The sequence below is a fragment of the Microcebus murinus genome, chromosome 13, assembly GCF_040939455.1.
Source record: "Microcebus murinus isolate Inina chromosome 13, M.murinus_Inina_mat1.0, whole genome shotgun sequence".
Lineage (NCBI taxonomy): Eukaryota > Metazoa > Chordata > Mammalia > Primates > Cheirogaleidae > Microcebus > Microcebus murinus.
Window position 1 is genome coordinate 68901417 of NC_134116.1, and position 17975 is coordinate 68919391.

At 33.7% G+C, this 17975-nt stretch overlaps 1 protein-coding gene across 15 annotated transcripts in view; it reads left to right on the top strand.

The window, feature by feature from the left end:
• SUPT20H (SPT20 homolog, SAGA complex component) overlaps positions 1 to 17975 on the top strand; it is a 42770-nt gene that overhangs the window by 19717 nt on the left and 5078 nt on the right. For 9 of the 15 annotated variants that reach the window (XM_012748081.3, XM_012748080.3, XM_012748088.2 and 6 more), the window contains 13 exons: positions 175 to 331; positions 428 to 484; positions 2566 to 2637; positions 3757 to 3914; positions 5037 to 5063; positions 5633 to 5665; positions 6411 to 6528; positions 7001 to 7103; positions 7252 to 7410; positions 9133 to 9439; positions 10283 to 10437; positions 12865 to 12920; positions 14788 to 14907. In XM_012748081.3, the coding sequence (XP_012603535.1) occupies positions 175 to 331; positions 428 to 484; positions 2566 to 2637; positions 3757 to 3914; positions 5037 to 5063; positions 5633 to 5665; positions 6411 to 6528; positions 7001 to 7103; positions 7252 to 7410; positions 9133 to 9439; positions 10283 to 10437; positions 12865 to 12920; positions 14788 to 14907 (1522 nt within the window). The remainder of the gene's footprint in view (positions 1 to 174; positions 332 to 427; positions 485 to 2565; positions 2638 to 3756; positions 3915 to 5036; positions 5064 to 5632; positions 5666 to 6410; positions 6529 to 7000; positions 7104 to 7251; positions 7411 to 9132; positions 9440 to 10282; positions 10438 to 12864; positions 12921 to 14787; positions 14908 to 17975) is intronic. The other 6 variants (XM_012748091.3, XM_012748092.3, XM_020290418.2 and 3 more) reach the window with 3 other exon arrangements.

Genomic DNA, 17975 nt, shown 5'->3' on the forward strand with positions numbered 1-17975 from the left:
ATTTTGTTTCACTGGTTCATTTTTATTTCACCAGTGTGTTTAGGACATTGTTTGGCATGTGGTGTTCTATAAACATTTGTGATTTAATTACATATTTATTGTGTACTAGTTTAAATCCACATATCTGAGTGTCTTTTATTAACTTTGTTTAGTTTAAATTTCTTAATATTTCAGGTGTTTTAAGAGATATTCCAGGTCCTCTCTGAATCGGCAGCAGGATCTGTCTCACTGTCCACCTCCTCCTCAGCTGAGATTACTTGATTTCTTACAAAAAAGGAAGGAAAGAAAAGCAGGTCAGCATTATGACCTCAAAATTTCTAAAGCAGGAAACGTAAGTATATATTTTTTAAATGAAGCTTATTATTATACCAAAAAGCTTGCCTTATTTTTAATTTTTGGTGTATTTATACTGTTTTTAATTTTTCAGTGTGTAGATATGTGGAAACGGAGTCCCTGTAATTTGGCCATACCTTCCGAAGTGGATGTGAGTCAGTTCATGAATTTTCAGATAAAGTTCCTAAGTTTTACTATGAGGTAGTTTATACCTTGAGAAAACAAAGAAACTTAAGTCTTTTTAAAACAAAATGACTTTTTTCAAAAAATCAGTCGGTCATTTTTGGAAGCTTATATTCTTCTTTCACATTAAGTTATGTAAGAACATAATTCTTTAATATCTTACTGTGTTTAGAGCAGGAATAGTAAACAAATAATATGGTATATATTACATAATACGTATGAAATGCCCCTTTTTTCTTTGTGTAATATTTCCTCATAATTTCCTAATAATGCTTCTTTCCTCAAACTGGTTAATTTCAAAGATTAATAATACTAGAACAGTGACCAAGATTAGGAACCTTGGGTGATATTCTATACTGATCCATAATATACATGAAGTGTAAATGTTTGAAGACAGGAGAGGGATATTCTGATGAGAGGTTGTATAATTTATTTTCCTGTTTCTTTCTCCTGTGTTCTTATTTATTATTCATGCAACTTTTTATAATTATTTAGTTATTTTCACAGAGTGGTTGTTTCTTGTACCTTTTCCAGGCTAGCACATGCACTATTCTTACTAGCTATAACTTTAAAAAAGTTATACAAAGCTCAAAGTCAAAAACATCAGTAGACTGTATATACCACTCATGATCTTTTGGTAGCTTATGTGCTGCTCCTCAGGGAATATAGCCTGAGAATAGAAGTTTAGTATAAATACTAAAAGGTAGAATTTAGCTTTGGAGGGCAGGCTGGATATCTAAAGTAGTACTTCCGTAACTTTAACATACATACAAATCACCTGGAGAGCTTGTTCAGTTGTAGATTCCCATTCTGCAAGCCTGGTCTGCAAGCCTGAAATGGTACAGTTCTCACATCTCCCAGGTTACTTGGTGCTGAATGGAGTCCACAGACCACACTTTGAGTGACAAGGCCCTAATACAAGTTTCTCAGTCTGCCTCAATAAAGAACCACCTAGCATATTAGTTAAACATAGATTTCAAGCCTAACTTAAGACCTGCTTACTTACTTAGTCATGGTCTCTAGGGCGTGGGACATAAAATCTGTATTTTTTACAGGTGCCCAAATGAGTCTAAAATACTCTTAAGGTCATGGTTACCAGTAAAGATGAGAACCTTTGATTCATATAGATGCTTAGGACATATGGAATATATGGCTGAAGTCTGACTAGAAAGTGGAAAACATTCAAAAAATGTTATCAACTTTAATGTTATATCTTCCCTAGTCTCCTTCAGTTTTGTTCCCACTGTTACATGACAATTTCTGGTCCATTAAAAACTTTGCCAAAAGGAAAAGATCTTGATTCTTGTATCTCTGACATTCTACTTTTCCTAACAGAAAAGCTCTAAAGGACAAATGTGATGTCAGCTTATGGGGAGGAAAAAGAAGCACCATCCAGAAAAGCCAGCCGTGTTTATTACATTTATTTAGTTAGTTTTGTTTATTATTAAAGTTGTTTTATTTTTTTGAACTTCTAGGACTTAATATTTTAGGGAAATAATTAAAGATGCACACAACTATATTTGTATAAGGATGGTTTTAATATAGTGTTACTTATAGCTAAACATACAAATAACCTAAATTTCAAATAATATGTGGGGTGTTTTTTTTGGATTATTATTTTTTTTATTTGTGCAAATTTATGGGGTACATGTGAAGTTTTCTTACATGTACATAGTGTGTAGTAGTGATTATTAAATCAGGGTGTTCAGGGTGTCCGGCACTCAAATGCATTTCATTTCTTAAAGTGTAGTCATCCTTCTCTGTTATCAAACCTTGAATTTATTCCTTTTATCTTACTCTGTACCATTTTAACATGCTTCTCTTCATCCTTGCCCCTCCTCCTTAGCCGTCCCAGTCTCTGCTATCTATTTTAAAGTTGTTTTAACTGAACGTATCAGAAGAGTTTTAAACTTAAGCATACGTAGTTGGTGATATAAGTGATTCAAGAATTCTTGTGCTAATAAGTATATTGTTGAGTTACTTATGTTGTTCTCTTTGGTTAGCATACTGATTCCATTTTATCTGGTGTCTCTTGATTTGATTGTTTAGGTGGAGAAATATGCTAAAGTAGAAAAGTCTATCAAATCTGATGACTCACAGCCAACAGTCTGGCCAGCCCATGTAAGATGTTTCTAATGATGCTGTTTCTAATCTGGGATTTGAATTTATTGTTAAACATAAAGTGCAATTGCCTTAGTTTAGGACCTTTTTTAAAAAGGATTTTCTGAGGGCTCTGTGAATTATAAGAAGAAATAACTTTTTTTTTTTAAATAAAAGTATGGTTTCTGTTTTAAAAGAGCAATTTTAATGCAGAACAGCATATTGGTTTGCATATTGGTTCCCATTTGTTTCTGATTTGTTTTCTGTTTCAAATTAGTAAATTCTTCTAAGGATGTCTCTTAACAGAGATGTTTGGTATAAGTTTCCCTAATTATAATAGTAACTTCTTTTAAAGGGAGAAATAGTCATAATATGTTAAATTAGGTGACCCCTAGGACTGAAATGATGAGAGATGTTTTTTATGTATGATAGCAGAAGCAGACAAATACAAACAGATCTGATTTTGAAAATTTTATCCTCTTATTTAATATTTTCAATTCATATTTCCAGTATGAAATTCTATATTTCTCTCAAGCTTGATTAGCTAAAATAAAAAAGGGGGGGGAGCACTACTGAAACTCTTCAAAAGTACCATGTGAAAAAGAATCCTCTATAGCTCTGCTGAGCATGAAGGGATGGTGTAGCATGAAGGGATGGGGTAGCATGAAGGTCAGGGGCACCAGCTGGGGGATGGACTGCTGGCTCCTTATTTGACCCCAGTAAAGTCACTTAACCTCTCTGCTCAGTTCCCTCACCTCTAATGTGGAAATAATAACAGTACAGATCATCACAATGTGGTGAAGATTATGAGGCAGTACTTGTAGAGTGCTGAGAACAATGTTCGATAAATGTTTACTATTAGGATTTCCAATACATATATTAATATGTATAATAATGTATTTAATGAGATATTAATATTGTTCCATATGTTTATACTTCATAGTATATGTTAATGCTTTATTAGATGCATGTTTAGTGTGTATACATTTAAAAAAACTATCCCGTATTTTATTCTCTCAGGCAGTTGTAAACATCTTTATAGCCTGAGGGCCGTGTCTTTGTACTGTCAGATACTTTTACTAATGCTGATTGCTTGCTTACTTGAGAAGGTATTTATTTAGGATGCTCTGTCTTTTTCAGGATGTAAAAGATGATTATGTATTTGAATGTGAAGCTGGCAGCCAATATCAGAAAACAAAGCTGACCATCTTGCAGTCACTTGGTGATCCACTTTACTATGGTAAAATACAGCCATGTAAAGCAGATGAAGAAAGTGACAGCCAGATGTCTCCATCACAGTGAGTTCTGTTAAATACTTCTAACTGACAAAATCAGACAGCCAGAATTTATCTTAGCAACTATTGAGGAACCATTAACGAATACAAATTTTCCTTTGGGCATTCATTTGGTAAACATACCAATTAGATTTGGCAGTGTACCTATATAAGCTTAAATAATATACCATGTTGTCCAAGAGTTATTTAAAATATAATTTCTTTTTTAAAAAAACCCTATGATATAATTATTCTTATTCTTGGCTTTGAAGGATATTCCTGTGATATCCTTGTTGGTATATTTATGGCATTTATGACTTTAACCTCTCTAGAAGCATGAAGTATTTGGGCAATTATATTTAAATGGGAAGCAAGTTTGCTATAAATGTTAAGAGATCATTGGTGTTTCACCACTGTGTATAAGGAGACAGACTTAGTGTGTAATGTAGTTATTGGCTCTAGAAATATATATAGTTGATCTTCCAAAAATATGAGTTATATGTATTTAGTACAGAATATCAGTATTTTGTTTTTATTATTAGCTTTATTATTAGTTTTGTTTTCTAATCAATTTGATGCTGTTTTGAAAAGAAGGGGAAAAAAAGGAGCTCAGCCGAAAAGGGCAGGAATAGGGTTTACATTAAATTATTTGTAAAGCCTTTACTTATACAGAATACTAATTGAAACTGTAGTAGAAATTCAGATTTAAAGAGTAACCTCACTCATACCTAGAATAAAGTCGATGAGAGGAAATAGTAGCAGTCAGGGAATCCTTAGCTAATTTTTGCACATTACCAGTTTTTATTTTTGTATACAAAGATTAGGTATTTTGATTACTTATATTTTAAAAAATCTTTCACTTAAAGACATACATTGGTCATTTTAAATTTATTAACTTTTCTAGAATACAGGGTAATATAGGTTCTCTCATGAAAAAAAAAATCAGTCCAAAAAGCAAACTGATTAACTTGCTTGACAGAAAGCAAATTGAAATGTTTGCCTTTATATCAGAGTTGCTGCAAAAATGCTGCATTTGTTATCTTCCAGTCATTCTTCCCTATTTATAAAATACTTTATTTAAAAACTCTGAAGTTAAAGTTTGAGCTACATTAACCAAATTTTTTTTTTTTACATTTTATATTTCAGCTCCTCCACAGATGATCATTCAAATTGGTAATTAAAAAATAAACAAACTCACTATTTTAATCTGTTAGGAGTCATATAAATGTCAAACTCTTTAAAAAGATTTGGTAGGGATATTTTATTTGAATTGGTGGTAAACTATCAACCTTGTCTGAAATACATTCTAAGTTCCTGTTATGTAGACATATATAATAACTTCTAAAATCAAAGATTAAAGTGAGAAGAAGGCCAAGGCCTTGTACCAGGGTATTTCAGTGATTTACTGGAGGGCTAACACTTGTAAGGGAATATAGCACTTTGTAAGTTTCAGCTCAGATTTATATTTCGATAAATAAATTTTGGCCAAACTATAATCTCCCTTAAGTTAAATCTGCTAAATTATTCACATGCTTATTTCATAATGCATGCAAAACTTGATCATTGCTTCATAAGTTTAAATGTATTTTTAAATTTTTTTATATAATATCTTGGTAGATTTTTATATCAATATATAAAATTACTGTGACTGAAATATGGAGGACTTTAAAAGTAATTCTAGGGCTTCTTAAGACAACTCTTACCTAATATTTCTCTCCTCCTTTTTTTAAAAAACATTTTAGGTTTATTATTGGATCAAAGACTGATGCTGAGAGGTAAAAATATTTGCATCTTTATTTTTGGTCAGAAAGGATTTAAAAATTTTTTCACTCCTACAACATAGAGGGTACCCATGAGGAGTCAAAAAACTTTGATTTTAGTTTTGCCATTAACTGGTCAAACATACACCATTTAATATTTATGGGCCTTAGCTGTAAAATTAGAATCTTTAGGGTTCCTTCCAACTTGAAAAACCTATTGATTCTGAGGAAATATTTGAAAGGGTGTATAACCAAACTATTAAGATGGTGGTTTTTAGAGAATGAGATTTGGGGGACTAAATGCATTTTTCCTATGTTCTTAATAACCTACGATATTTTTTCATAGAATTAAAAAAACAAAATAATAATAATAATAATACTTAAAATATAGTTTTAAATGTAAAAACTTAGACATATCTACTGTAGTGAAGGAAGATGATTTCTAGGTAATACATTAATCAGAATGTAAGAGAAAAGCAGTATTTTCTTTGACTGCTTATTGGTTAAATAATATGAAATTTCTGTATTAGAAATAAGATATTGAAAGTATATCTTCAGGCTGTTATCTAGCAAAATGTTTTAAACATTAGCTTGTCATTGAAAAAGTTAGAAATGTGTGTTAAACATAAATTGCCTAATTTAAATTTTTGTGTTAATATTGATGGGACATTTTTTCTCGTTGAGTCATTATTTCTTACATAATAAATTTGTGTTTAAAACAGGGTTAGCTAATCTTACCTGTTTTCCCTTAATATTTCAGGGTAGTTAATCAGTACCAGGAATTGGTCCAGAACGAAGCCAAATGTCCAGTCAAGATGTCACATAGCTCCAGTGGCTCAGCCAGTCTGAGTCAGCTTTCTCCAGGGAAAGAAACAGAAGTGTGTTATTACTGTTACTTTTTTGTGTCTAATTGTTTCTGAAGGAATATGAGAAATGTTAAGGATCATTTTTTGAGAGATGGGGGTATTGTTTATTCTTATTTTTACTTTTAACTTTTTTTATTATTAACTTATTATAATGGAAATTTTTTAACGTCCACCAAGGTAGAAGAGTATAATGAACACCCATGTTCTAGTCCTAGAAAAGATAGGCATAGAATGGTGGAAACTTTGTATTCATCTTACTCTCTGCCCTTCTCTCTCAAATTCTTTCTCCCTACCCTATTACTCAGAAATCTTCTCATCCTTTGTATTTACTGTAACATATTTTGAGGGTCTCGTGAAATTATGTTCCTCTGTAATAATATTCAGTCTATTACCACTAAGAGTGTTTTGCAGTTATAAATTATGTGTTTTCATCTGGGAATTATAGTGGTATTTAACAAGTATGCTTAATATCACTGTCTTTTAGCAGCCTGAGACTGTGTCAGTTCAGTCTTCAGTGTTGGGGAAGGGAGTAAAACATCGACCCCCACCCATCAAACTTCCCTCAAGCTCAGGAACTAGTTCCTCAGGTATTACATTTCTTAGATTTTTAATAACCTAGAGTAAGAGATATTTTACAATAGTAATCTCTTTTTAAAACTTTGCCCCCATTTTCATTTCTGCAATTCATAGAATTTTGAATAATAACCTAGAAAATAACTTACATTTTTCTTCTAGGTAACTATTTTACGCCACAACAGGCAAGCAGCTTTCTTAAATCTCCAACTCCTCCTCCTTCTTCCAAGCCACCAAGTCTTTCTCGGAAGTCATCTGTGGATCTCAGTCAAGTTAGCATGCTTTCTCCAGCTGCCCTGTCACCTGCCAGCTCATCACAAAGTGAGTCATAACTTAAATTCTTCATTCAGTCCTCATAAGCTTTTGCATTAGTGTTTCTTAAGACAGCTTTTTCGACCTGTGAATTAGTGAAATCTGAATGTACTGTGTACCCAAAATGTATAAGTTGCGAGAAGCTTCAGGCAGAGCTCTTGTTGATTGTATGTATTATGTCTTTATTGTAATTGTACTTGTTTTTCTGTATCTATGTATGCACTCTGTGTATACCTTTCTTATAGACTTGCAACCTACACATCTCCTTAAAACAATAATCTGGTAGTTACATGTAGCAATAAGATTTCAAAATATTTTTTATCCCAGTGTACCCTAGGATCATTTTACATTTTATGTAAACTATGTGGCTGATACGAAAAAAATGTCATAAGAGTTGTTGCTGCAGGTCCTGTCTTTGTATATGTAAGAAGCCAACTAGTTCCAAGGTGGTGATACAATAAACTGAAAACCAGTATTTCAAAAACACTCCTACACTCTTTTATAAATTGTTGTCAGTTACTAAATGTGATGATGATCATAAAGCATTATTCTGAAGATACTAAAATGTAATTTTTACTACTGAATACTTTTTTAAAAAAAACATCAAGCAGAGTTATACAAGAATGCTAGCATTAGTTGGGGAGAAGTTCTTCAAATTAGTGAATATCTGAATATTTTAGGTACCAATGCGGGGGAAAAACCATTCCAGTTTTTTAGATTTTTTGTAGTTAACTAATGTGTGCTGAAAGTTTTAGTACACTGCACAGTGATAGGGTGGTCTTCGCATTAGATATAAACATCTTCATCTTGATAGCTCAAAAGGTGTAATTTTTCTGCCTTCTTGTTTTGCACAAAGAAAAATATATAAATTTTCTGAAAGTCTTATTCACACTTCTTATGTTGTGGGTATGGATTATGGTAATCTACTGCACACAGTTGTTACTTTAAGTAAGGGTTGAGTGACAGCTTCTGGACATTCACATTTCTTTCCTTTCTTTCTGCAGGACATGAAAGCTAAAAAAGAAAACACCTCAAGAGCTTTTGGTTTTACTTTTTTGGTTTTTGTTTTTTGTTTTTGTTTTTTTAAAAAAATTGATAAACTGTGCATACTTCATTCACAACAGATTTTCTATACATTCTACATTTAAACAGAAGTACACAGTTACTGTTAAAGATGCAGTATTATCTATCAAATATTTGCTTTATTACTGTTTTTTGTAAATTGTTTGTCAGGATAAACTTTGATGTGTTAGGAATTAAAGATGTATATTTAGGTGCCAAATATGATTGTTAAGCACTTGTAATTTATTAAATATGTTCATAGTTTATCTCAGACTGTTACACTAAATAAGCAGTATTTTTAAATGGAGTCTTGAATTAGTAAAATCGTAAATAACAAATTACTTTGAATTACTTATGAACTTATTAGGCTAAAGGTAGCATGTAGGAAACCAACTTTTAAATGGGTATTGTGGTAGAATACAAATGTATAATTTTCCTGTTACGGTAATAGCATCTCTGATGGGATTTTTAGGTGATATACTGCATCCTTAATTGTAATTGAGTGTAGCAACACTCATGTATCATGTGTAGAAATTAACACTTGCAGTTAACTGCTTATAAAAAAACTGGAACAAATTGTCAGTGCTAAGTAAGATTCCATTAACCTTATTTGAAAAAGGACTGGCCATTTATAACAAACTAGCAATTTTTATTTTTCTCAATGAGCAGGATCTGGAACTCCTAAGCCATCTACTCCTACACCAACCCCTTCATCGACCCCACACCCTCCTGATGCTCAGAGCTCAACTCCTAGTACCCCTTCAGCCACCCCTACTCCCCAAGATTCAGGCTTCACCCCTCAGCCCACTTTGTTAACTCAGTTTGCTCAGCAGCAAAGGTCTCTGAGCCAGGCAATGCCTGTAACGACCATTCCTCTTTCCACCATGGTAACATCTATAACTACAGGAACTACGGCCACCCAGGTCATGGCAAACTCTACTGGACTTAACTTCATCAATGTAGTGGGCTCTGTTTGGTAAGTTTGCATTGATGTCCTATTTTTTTTGTTTGTTTTTAAGATATTCCCACCAATATAAATAAATTCTTATTTAAAATTAAGAACAAATTGCATGTTACGCAAACTGAAAGAGAATAGTTTAGATATGGACAGAAGCTGCTTGACATATATGTTGTGATTTTATATAACACATCTATTAAGTGCACTGAGATGATACTTCACATTGACGGCAGCTTGGATTTTTCTGTTTACTCTCTGTTACCATCTTCTTTGGTTAACACTTTACTTTCCCAAATTACATTTTAAACTTTGATAAATAAATACTCAGTACTTCATTTTAGCCAACCTTGCTGTCACTTTTTGGCATTAAAATGAAACTGAGAGGCCGGGCGCGGTGGCTCACGCCTGTAATCCTAGCTCTCTGGGAGGCCGAGGCGGGCGGATTGCTCAAGGTCAGGAGTTCAAAACCAGCCTGAGCAAGAGCGAGACCCTGTCTCTACTATAAATAGAAAGAAATTAATTGGCCAACTGATATGTATATAAAAAAATTAGCCGGGCATGGTGGCGCATGCCTGTAGTCCCAGCTACTCGGGAGGCTGAGACAGAAGGATCGCTTGAGCCCAGGAGTTTGAGGTTGCTGTGAGTTAGGCTGATGCCACAGCACTCACTCTAGCCTGGACAACAAAGCGAGACTCTGTCTCAAAAAAAAAAAAAAAAAATGAAACTGAGCCTTGAAATTGATAGTTAAGGCAGAAATAACTAATTGTGTTTGCTCAGTAGTTTGTTTTTAATCCAAGGAATTGTGTTACTGATTTTTCCTTTTACGGTGGAAGTTTAATGCTTTGTTTTATTCTCCTACAGTGGGGCCCAGGCTTTGATGAGTGGTTCAAACCCCATGCTGGGCTGTAACACTGGTGCCATAACTCCTGCAGGAATAAACCTGAGTGGACTTCTGCCCTCAGGAGGTCTGCTACCAAATGCATTGCCCAGTGCGATGCAGGCAGCTTCTCAAGCAGGTCAGAATGTTGGAAATAATAGCCTCTAAAAAAGTAAAGTACATTCTAAAGTAAAAATGTTATTTTAAGGATATTACTAACAGCATTTAATGTCATTATTTCATGAAGTATTATATCCCAGGTATTTAATTTCAAAAGCCTTTAAAATTCTGATATTTGAATCAAAAACCATCTAGCAGTCAGCTTCTGTGAAGAAACTTGGTAAGCCTGTGAGTCTATGCAAATTATCTTTTCCTTTCCAAACACTGTAATAAAATTAATTTTGGTAGCCTTATTGTTGTCAGTGTAGTCATGTTCCAGGGAAAATAAATGTATTTTAAAAATGTACATCATGCCGGAGAGGCAACGCAGCGTGGCAGTTAAAAGCCTAGATTCTAGACCCAGATTACGTTAGTTTGAATACCAGTTGTGCAACTCACTATTTGTGTAATCTTGGTAAAGTTCCCTTTGTGCTTCATTTTCTTGAAATAAAATGGAGATAGTGATAATAACTCAGAGTAATGAGAATTTAATGAATAAATGCAGATGATTTGCTTACTGTGCCTGAGACATGATAAGCATTATTATAAAATAGTAACCACTTTGCTATTTTTTTTTTATGCTCTTTAAAAGAATACATTGTAATATCTTGGAACAATTCAATTTCTTACTACTGAGGAAAAATTAAACAGGAAAAACAACATAATAAGAAAAAATTATCAAAAACTTTCTATGGGCTCTGGACAATGGTTCATGCCTATAATCTCAAGACTTTGGAAGGCTGAAGTGGGAGGATTGCTAGACACCAGGCATTTGAGACCAGCCTAGGCAACATAATGAGGCCCTGTCTACAAAATATAAGACCATAAAAATTAGCCAGGCATAGTGGTATGCACTTGTAGTCCTGGGTCCCAAGATTTCGAGGCTGCAGTGAACTGTGATCTCATTGCACTTCAGCCTAGGTGACTGTGAGGCCTCCCTTCAAAGAAACAAATAAAAACAAACAAAAAAGTATCTATAAATTATAAGAAAGAACCCAAAGAATATCATGAAACATGTTAACATATTATGATTTCCTACTTCTAGCTAATGTTATTTTAACAAGCATAAATGTTAAATGTACTCTGTTGGCAAAAGCCCTGGAAATAGAATAAAATCTTGAATTTAGGTTATTTTCATTTATATATAACTCTACCACTTGTACCAGTTATACATGGCTTTAGTTATAAACTGTGGGGCCTTGGAGAAGTTAGTTAATTTTTCTCCCTTCAGTTTCATTTGCTCTCAAATGAGAGTAAAAATATCTTCAGTTGGTGCTTAAGAGAAATAAATGAAGTATAGAAGTGCCTTTGGTAAGCCAGAAAGCATCATTCAGTTGTCATCTATTAATACTTTAAAAGGGAGTTGAGCCATTTTTTTAGAAGAATTTTTCCTAAGAGGAATAACAATTTCATCATATTTCAATCTGATCATATTTTTCAGTTTTTTAAACAAGGCTTCAGTAGTTTCACATGTGAATTTCTTGCCTCACATCTTTTTCTTTCAATAAAATTATCTGATGGCGAGGACTGGATATGCATTTTGTTAATGAGGAAAATGTACTTTAAGACCAGGGTCACCCAGCAGGATGGGGAACCTGCAGCCTCAAGGCCACGTGTGACCCTCGAGATCCCTAAGTGTGGCCCCTCAACCAAATCCAAGCTTCACAAAACAAATCCCTTTATTAAAAGGATGTGTTCTATAAAATTTGATTCAATCAAAAGGCTGCACTCAAGGATCCACAAGGCTACATGTAGCCCCAAGGCCTCAGGTTCCCATCCCCTGTGGCACACACAGCCTACATTCTGGGGCTTTACTGAAAAAGTTTTTCACCCCCAGCTTTACGATATGCTCTGTTACATCACAGATTTTTAGGAATAAGGTCAAAATTAACAGAGCACCGTTTCCTGACTTTGGATTTTGATCTTTACACATAAAATTCAATATTCTATAGCATTCTGAATATTGGCATTTGTAGTTAAGCAAAAAAGCATAGAACACACCACTTTTTAGAGGTATTATTATAGTATACTATGTAGTGCTGAGAAATGTAAATAGATGCCAGTACTTGAAATGTATTTACACAACAATGAGTTTTATTATATTCATGGTGTCCTAATAATTCTAGCTTATTCTTTATTCAGCCAGCAGTCAAAATAGTAAAAAGAAGTCTCAGTTTCTGAGATACAGAATACAATGTACATCTGGTGCTCCACATCTTTGAGTAAAATCTCAATATTGATAAATATTGAAGAAAATGGTTTATTGTTTTTAAGATATTTTAAAAGTATGGAAAATAAGCATCTCTGTGCAGAGAGTACATAAAATGTACATAAATATACTAAGTGTAAGCTATTTTCATATGTATAAAGTTTCAATTCTGTTATAACCATGAGTTTTATTTAACAGGTGTTCCATTTGGTTTAAAAAATACTTCAAGTCTCAGACCCTTAAATCTACTCCAGGTAAACCTGAAACACTGCTTTTGATTAAAGTTGTTATACTTTGATTTTTTTTTCTAAAAAATGTATATCTGTATATATCAGCATTTGAAATTTTAAGTTATGTTCAGAGTCTTCTAAGAGTATGGTTACTGTTTCTACCCTTATGTGGTCAGGTGGATATGGAGGAATAATCAGCATTCTATATACCACACTTTCATTGGCTCTAGCATTCCTACCTAATCAATTAGCTGTTCCACTGGGGAGAATTGACACCCTCTAAGGAGGATACTTGCCTGCCATAGTAATAGTGGATATACTTATAAAATAATTGCTCTCCCAACAGATAATTTTATGTAAACACTGTTAACTTGCAGATTTTATGCTTGAATGGAGATTTTAAAAATAAATATGTATTCTTTTCCTGAGGAAAGTATGATTTCTTAACATAGTGGCAGGCACCTAATAATCATTCAGTAAATGCTTGTTGGATTATAGTGTGTATCTAACAATGAGGCTTTGCTTTTCTTATATATATTATCAATGTCAACATATTCATAGAGGTAGAAGATGGAGATTTTATAACATAAATTTTCCATATTCTGGGTTGTGTGCTAAGTCCTTTAATTAAAAGAAAGAATAACATATTAAGGTAGTTGTTTGGAAAATGGATGGAATTATATAGAGTATTTAAAGATAGGCATGAATGTAAAGATCGGAAGACATGAAATGATAGAACTATGTATTGTTGAGAACCAAATAGATCAACTAACCTGGTATTTAGGAATAGCAATTGAGATTCACTTAACTCACTTAAATCAGCTAACACTTAAAACTTATTTCTTATGCAAGATGCAAACAGTGTCAGTATCCATGGACTGTAATTGCAGAACAATATACTTGTAATATGGGTAAGACTGCAAATCACATTGGTTTATTTAGCCTATTTTCTTACATATTACTGTTGGAATTTCTCTCAAGGATCAGTCTTAGCACTGATAATAAGGGATACGGACAAGGCCACCTTGTGAATTTATTATATTTTTCTACATTTACTATCCACTGATTGAAGAAGGGACAATTGATCTGTGCTCTGTCTAAATTTACTTAACAGTGATTTGTGCAAAATGTAGATATTTTGACCCAAAGATGCCTATATGGATCTAAGCTGTGTAGCTGGTATTTTCTTGGACATTCTCCTAAGAAGGTTGAAGTATAACTTAACTCTCTATAACTTAAAATGAAAAAGCTGTTAGTTTTCTGGTTCATTTGGAAAGCATTGTTTTAATTATTAACCTGAAATTCTTGGATGCTTCTTAAACATTTTTTTCTTTAATTTGATTCAATTTAGATTCAGAATGACAGAACAGATTATAGTCTCTAAACTAAATATAGACATCTAATGCACTTTCTTTTCAGCTTCAGAATTCCTCACTATGTTATATAGAAATTCATGCATTTCTAGATTTTTAGCAAAGTTATAACAAATTTTGGAGGATAGGTTTTCTTAATACACATTTCTCATTCCCAAGCTTTTTGTTTTTACTTTCTAATGCATTTAATGCTCTTTTGTATTAATATGTAAGAAGAGTGAAATAAAAAATAGTATGTAAATCTGGATAGCTATTAAACTATTGAAGCAGAAAGATCGATGTTTGAGAGTACTAACATTTGGGAGGCCAAAGTAATCGTACTTAAAAATTGTTTCTAAATAGATATTTTTTAAAGGGCAGGCAGTATGTTTTAGATTTTGTTTATCTATTTCCTTAGTGACTAGAATAATACCCAACACATGGTAAATGCTCTAAAAGTATTTGTGGAATAAAGAAATTTAAATATTTCATATAAAAATAATGGTTAATTGGTTAATTCTTGTTGAAATTCTTAATAGCTTCCAGGTGGTTCACTCATTTTTAACACCCTGCAGCAACAGCAACAGCAGCTGTCTCAGTTCACACCACAGCAACCTCAGCAGCCCACAACTTCTAGTCCTCAACAGCCTGGGGAGCAGGTATGAGTTTTCTAGCCTTCCACATGCTTTTGCCATAGGATTTACATTTTTTTGTATAGTCCAAGCATATTTTGACTGGTTTTGTTTAATTTATTGGAACAAACATTTCCTGTAATGTTTTTCTTTGTTAGCAGTAGTAACTCTCACTTATTGGGTGCCTATTTATAGTAAAACAGTCATAGTGAAAAGAGGATGTTGCCTGCATCTTGCATAGTAGGAATTGATTCAGATAAATGAGTCTTGCTAATAGCCACACAGTGAACAGCCAAGCCAGGGATTCAAACCCAGGTCTTTCTGCCCCAATGGCCCATGTATTTTCTATACAGTCATTATCTTTCTGTTTATAGGATTTTGTTGGTATTGGAATAGCGATGTCTCTGTTATGACATCATAGGGCAGTGGGAACACAGATGAAAACAAATACTTGTACACTGCCAAACAGAATGAAATTGAATAAGCTGTAGTAAATTAAAGTAGAAGAAGGAACTACAAGTGTTTCTAAACCTTGGCTACACTTTGGAAGCATCTGGGAAACTAAAAAGTACTGATTTCTGGGTCCCACCCCCAGAGTTTCTCTAGCTCACACTTAAATTATATGAAATGTTCATCATTAATCCCTTTGCCCAAGATTTCCTGGTCAAGTCTTAGTTGGAAAAAGCTCATCCTTTGGTAGATTGTTCCGGAAAGGCACATTCAGAACTATTTTTTTTTATTCGTAACACATTAAGGATTGTTTGGCTTGATATAAAATTCTTGATTTGCTTTCTTTCAAATTGAAAAAAAATTTTAACTGCAAAAATATACATAAACATATAATTTTAGCCTTTTTTTTTTTTGAGACAGAGTCTCATTCTCTTGCCCGGGCTAGAGTGCCGTAGTGTAGGCCTAGCTCACAGAAACCTCAAACTCCCAGGCTCAAGTGATCCTATACTGCCTTAGTCTCCTGAGTAGCTGGGACTACAGGCATGTGCCACCATACCCAGCTAATTTTTTTCTATATATATTTTTAGTTATCCAGCTAATTTCTTTCTATTTTTAGTAGGGGGGGCGGAGGTTCTCACTCTTGCTCAGGCTGGTCTCAAACTCCTGACCTTGAGTGATGCTCCCGCCTCGGCCTCCCGTAGTGCTAGGATTACAGGCATGAGCCATCGTGTCCGGCCCATTTAAACCATTTTTAAGTGTGTAGTTCAGTAGCGTTAAGTATATTCACATTGTTGCACAACAGATTTCTAGAACTATTTCATCTTGCAAACCTGACACTCTATATCCAATACCTAACAATTTCCCATTTCCCCTTCTTCTCACCTACTGGCAACCACCATTCTACTTTATGTTTCTATGAGTTTGACTATTCAAGATACCTCATATAAGTGAAATCATATATTTTTTTTATCCTTTTGTGTCTGGCTTATTTGTCCTTTTTGTTGCTTAGCGTAAAACAAAACAAGGTTCATCCATGTTATAGTATGTGTCAGAATCTTATTCCTTTTTAATGCTAATATTCATATATACCATATTTTATTTATCCATTCATGTATTGATGAATACTTATGTGGCTTCCATCTTTTGGCTATTATGAATAATGTTATCTCTTTGAGACCCTATTTTTAGTTCTTTTGGATATATACCCAGAAATTGGATGGCTGAGTCACGTGGTAATTCTATTTTTAATTTTTTAAGAAGCACCATACTGTTTTCCCTAGTGGCTATGCCATTTTACATCATTCCCACCCCAACAGCGCACAAAGGGATTTGTCCATATCCTTGCCAGCATTTTATTTTGTAGTGGTGGTGGTTGTTCAGGGCATTTTTATTTATTTATTTTTTTATAGCAGTTATCCTAATGGTTGTAAGGTAATAATATGCATTTCCTTAATGATTAGTGATGCAATCTTTTCATATGCTTCTTTGCCATTTGTATATCTTCTTTAGAGAAAAGTCTGTTCAGGTCCTTTGCCCATTTTAATCAGGTTATTTTATCATTGTTGAATTGTAGTTCTTCATATATTATATATATATATATATATATCAGATACATGATTTGTATATATTTTCTCTCATTCATGGGTTGCCTTTTCACTCTTTTGATCGTGTCCTTTGCACAAAAGGTTGTTATGGGTTTTTTTCTTTGAGACAGAGTCTCGCTTTGTTGCCCAGGCTAGAGTGAGTGCTGTGGCGTCAGCCTACCTTACAGCAACCTCAAACTCCTGGGCTCAAGCAATCCTGCTGCCTCAGCCTCCCGAGTAGCTGGGACTATAAGGCATGCACCACCATGCCCGGCTAATTTTTTCTATATATATTAGTTGGCCAATTAATTTCTTTCTATTTATAGTAGAGACAGAATCTCGCTCTTGCTCAGGCTGGTTTTGAACTCCTGACCTTGAGCAATCCACCTGCCTCGCCCTCCCAGAGTGCTAGGATTACAGGCGTGAGCCACTGCGCCCAGCCTGCACAAAAGTTTTTAATTTTGATATAGTCCATTTTATCTGTTGTTACTTTTATTGCCTGTGCTTTTGGTATAATATTGAAGATCATTGCCAAATCCAGTGTCATGAAGCTTTTTCATTGTTGTCTTCTATAGTTTTTGGTCTCTTTAAATTTATTGAAAATGCTTCCTAGTATTGACTTGCTTTGTATGTTTTTGATAAATCTGATGCCAGTCTAATTATCTTGCTCTTGTAAGTTTATTTAATCATTTTGCTTAGAGGCCCTGAAAGTTTATCTTTGAAGTCTAATATTTTCACTGAGATATGTGTCAGAATTGATCTTTCCTGTGAGTCCTTTTAATGTGTAGATTTTGGTTGTCTTGATTTCTGGAGCATTTTCTTGGATTACAGTAAAGTGGAAGCTTAGATTATTGGATTGAGGTTGTTTTTTCCTAAAATAAACATTTATTGTTACACATTTTCCTTCTCAGTATTGCTTATATTAGATCAAGTTATTAACTGGAAGTGTTTAGGTCTTCTGTAGTCTACACTGACTTTCTTTTTACATGTTCCAAAGTGTTCAGTTCTTTAACCCAAACTGGAAATTTCTACCTATCCTTTTGGTTCTATCAGTTTTGCTGA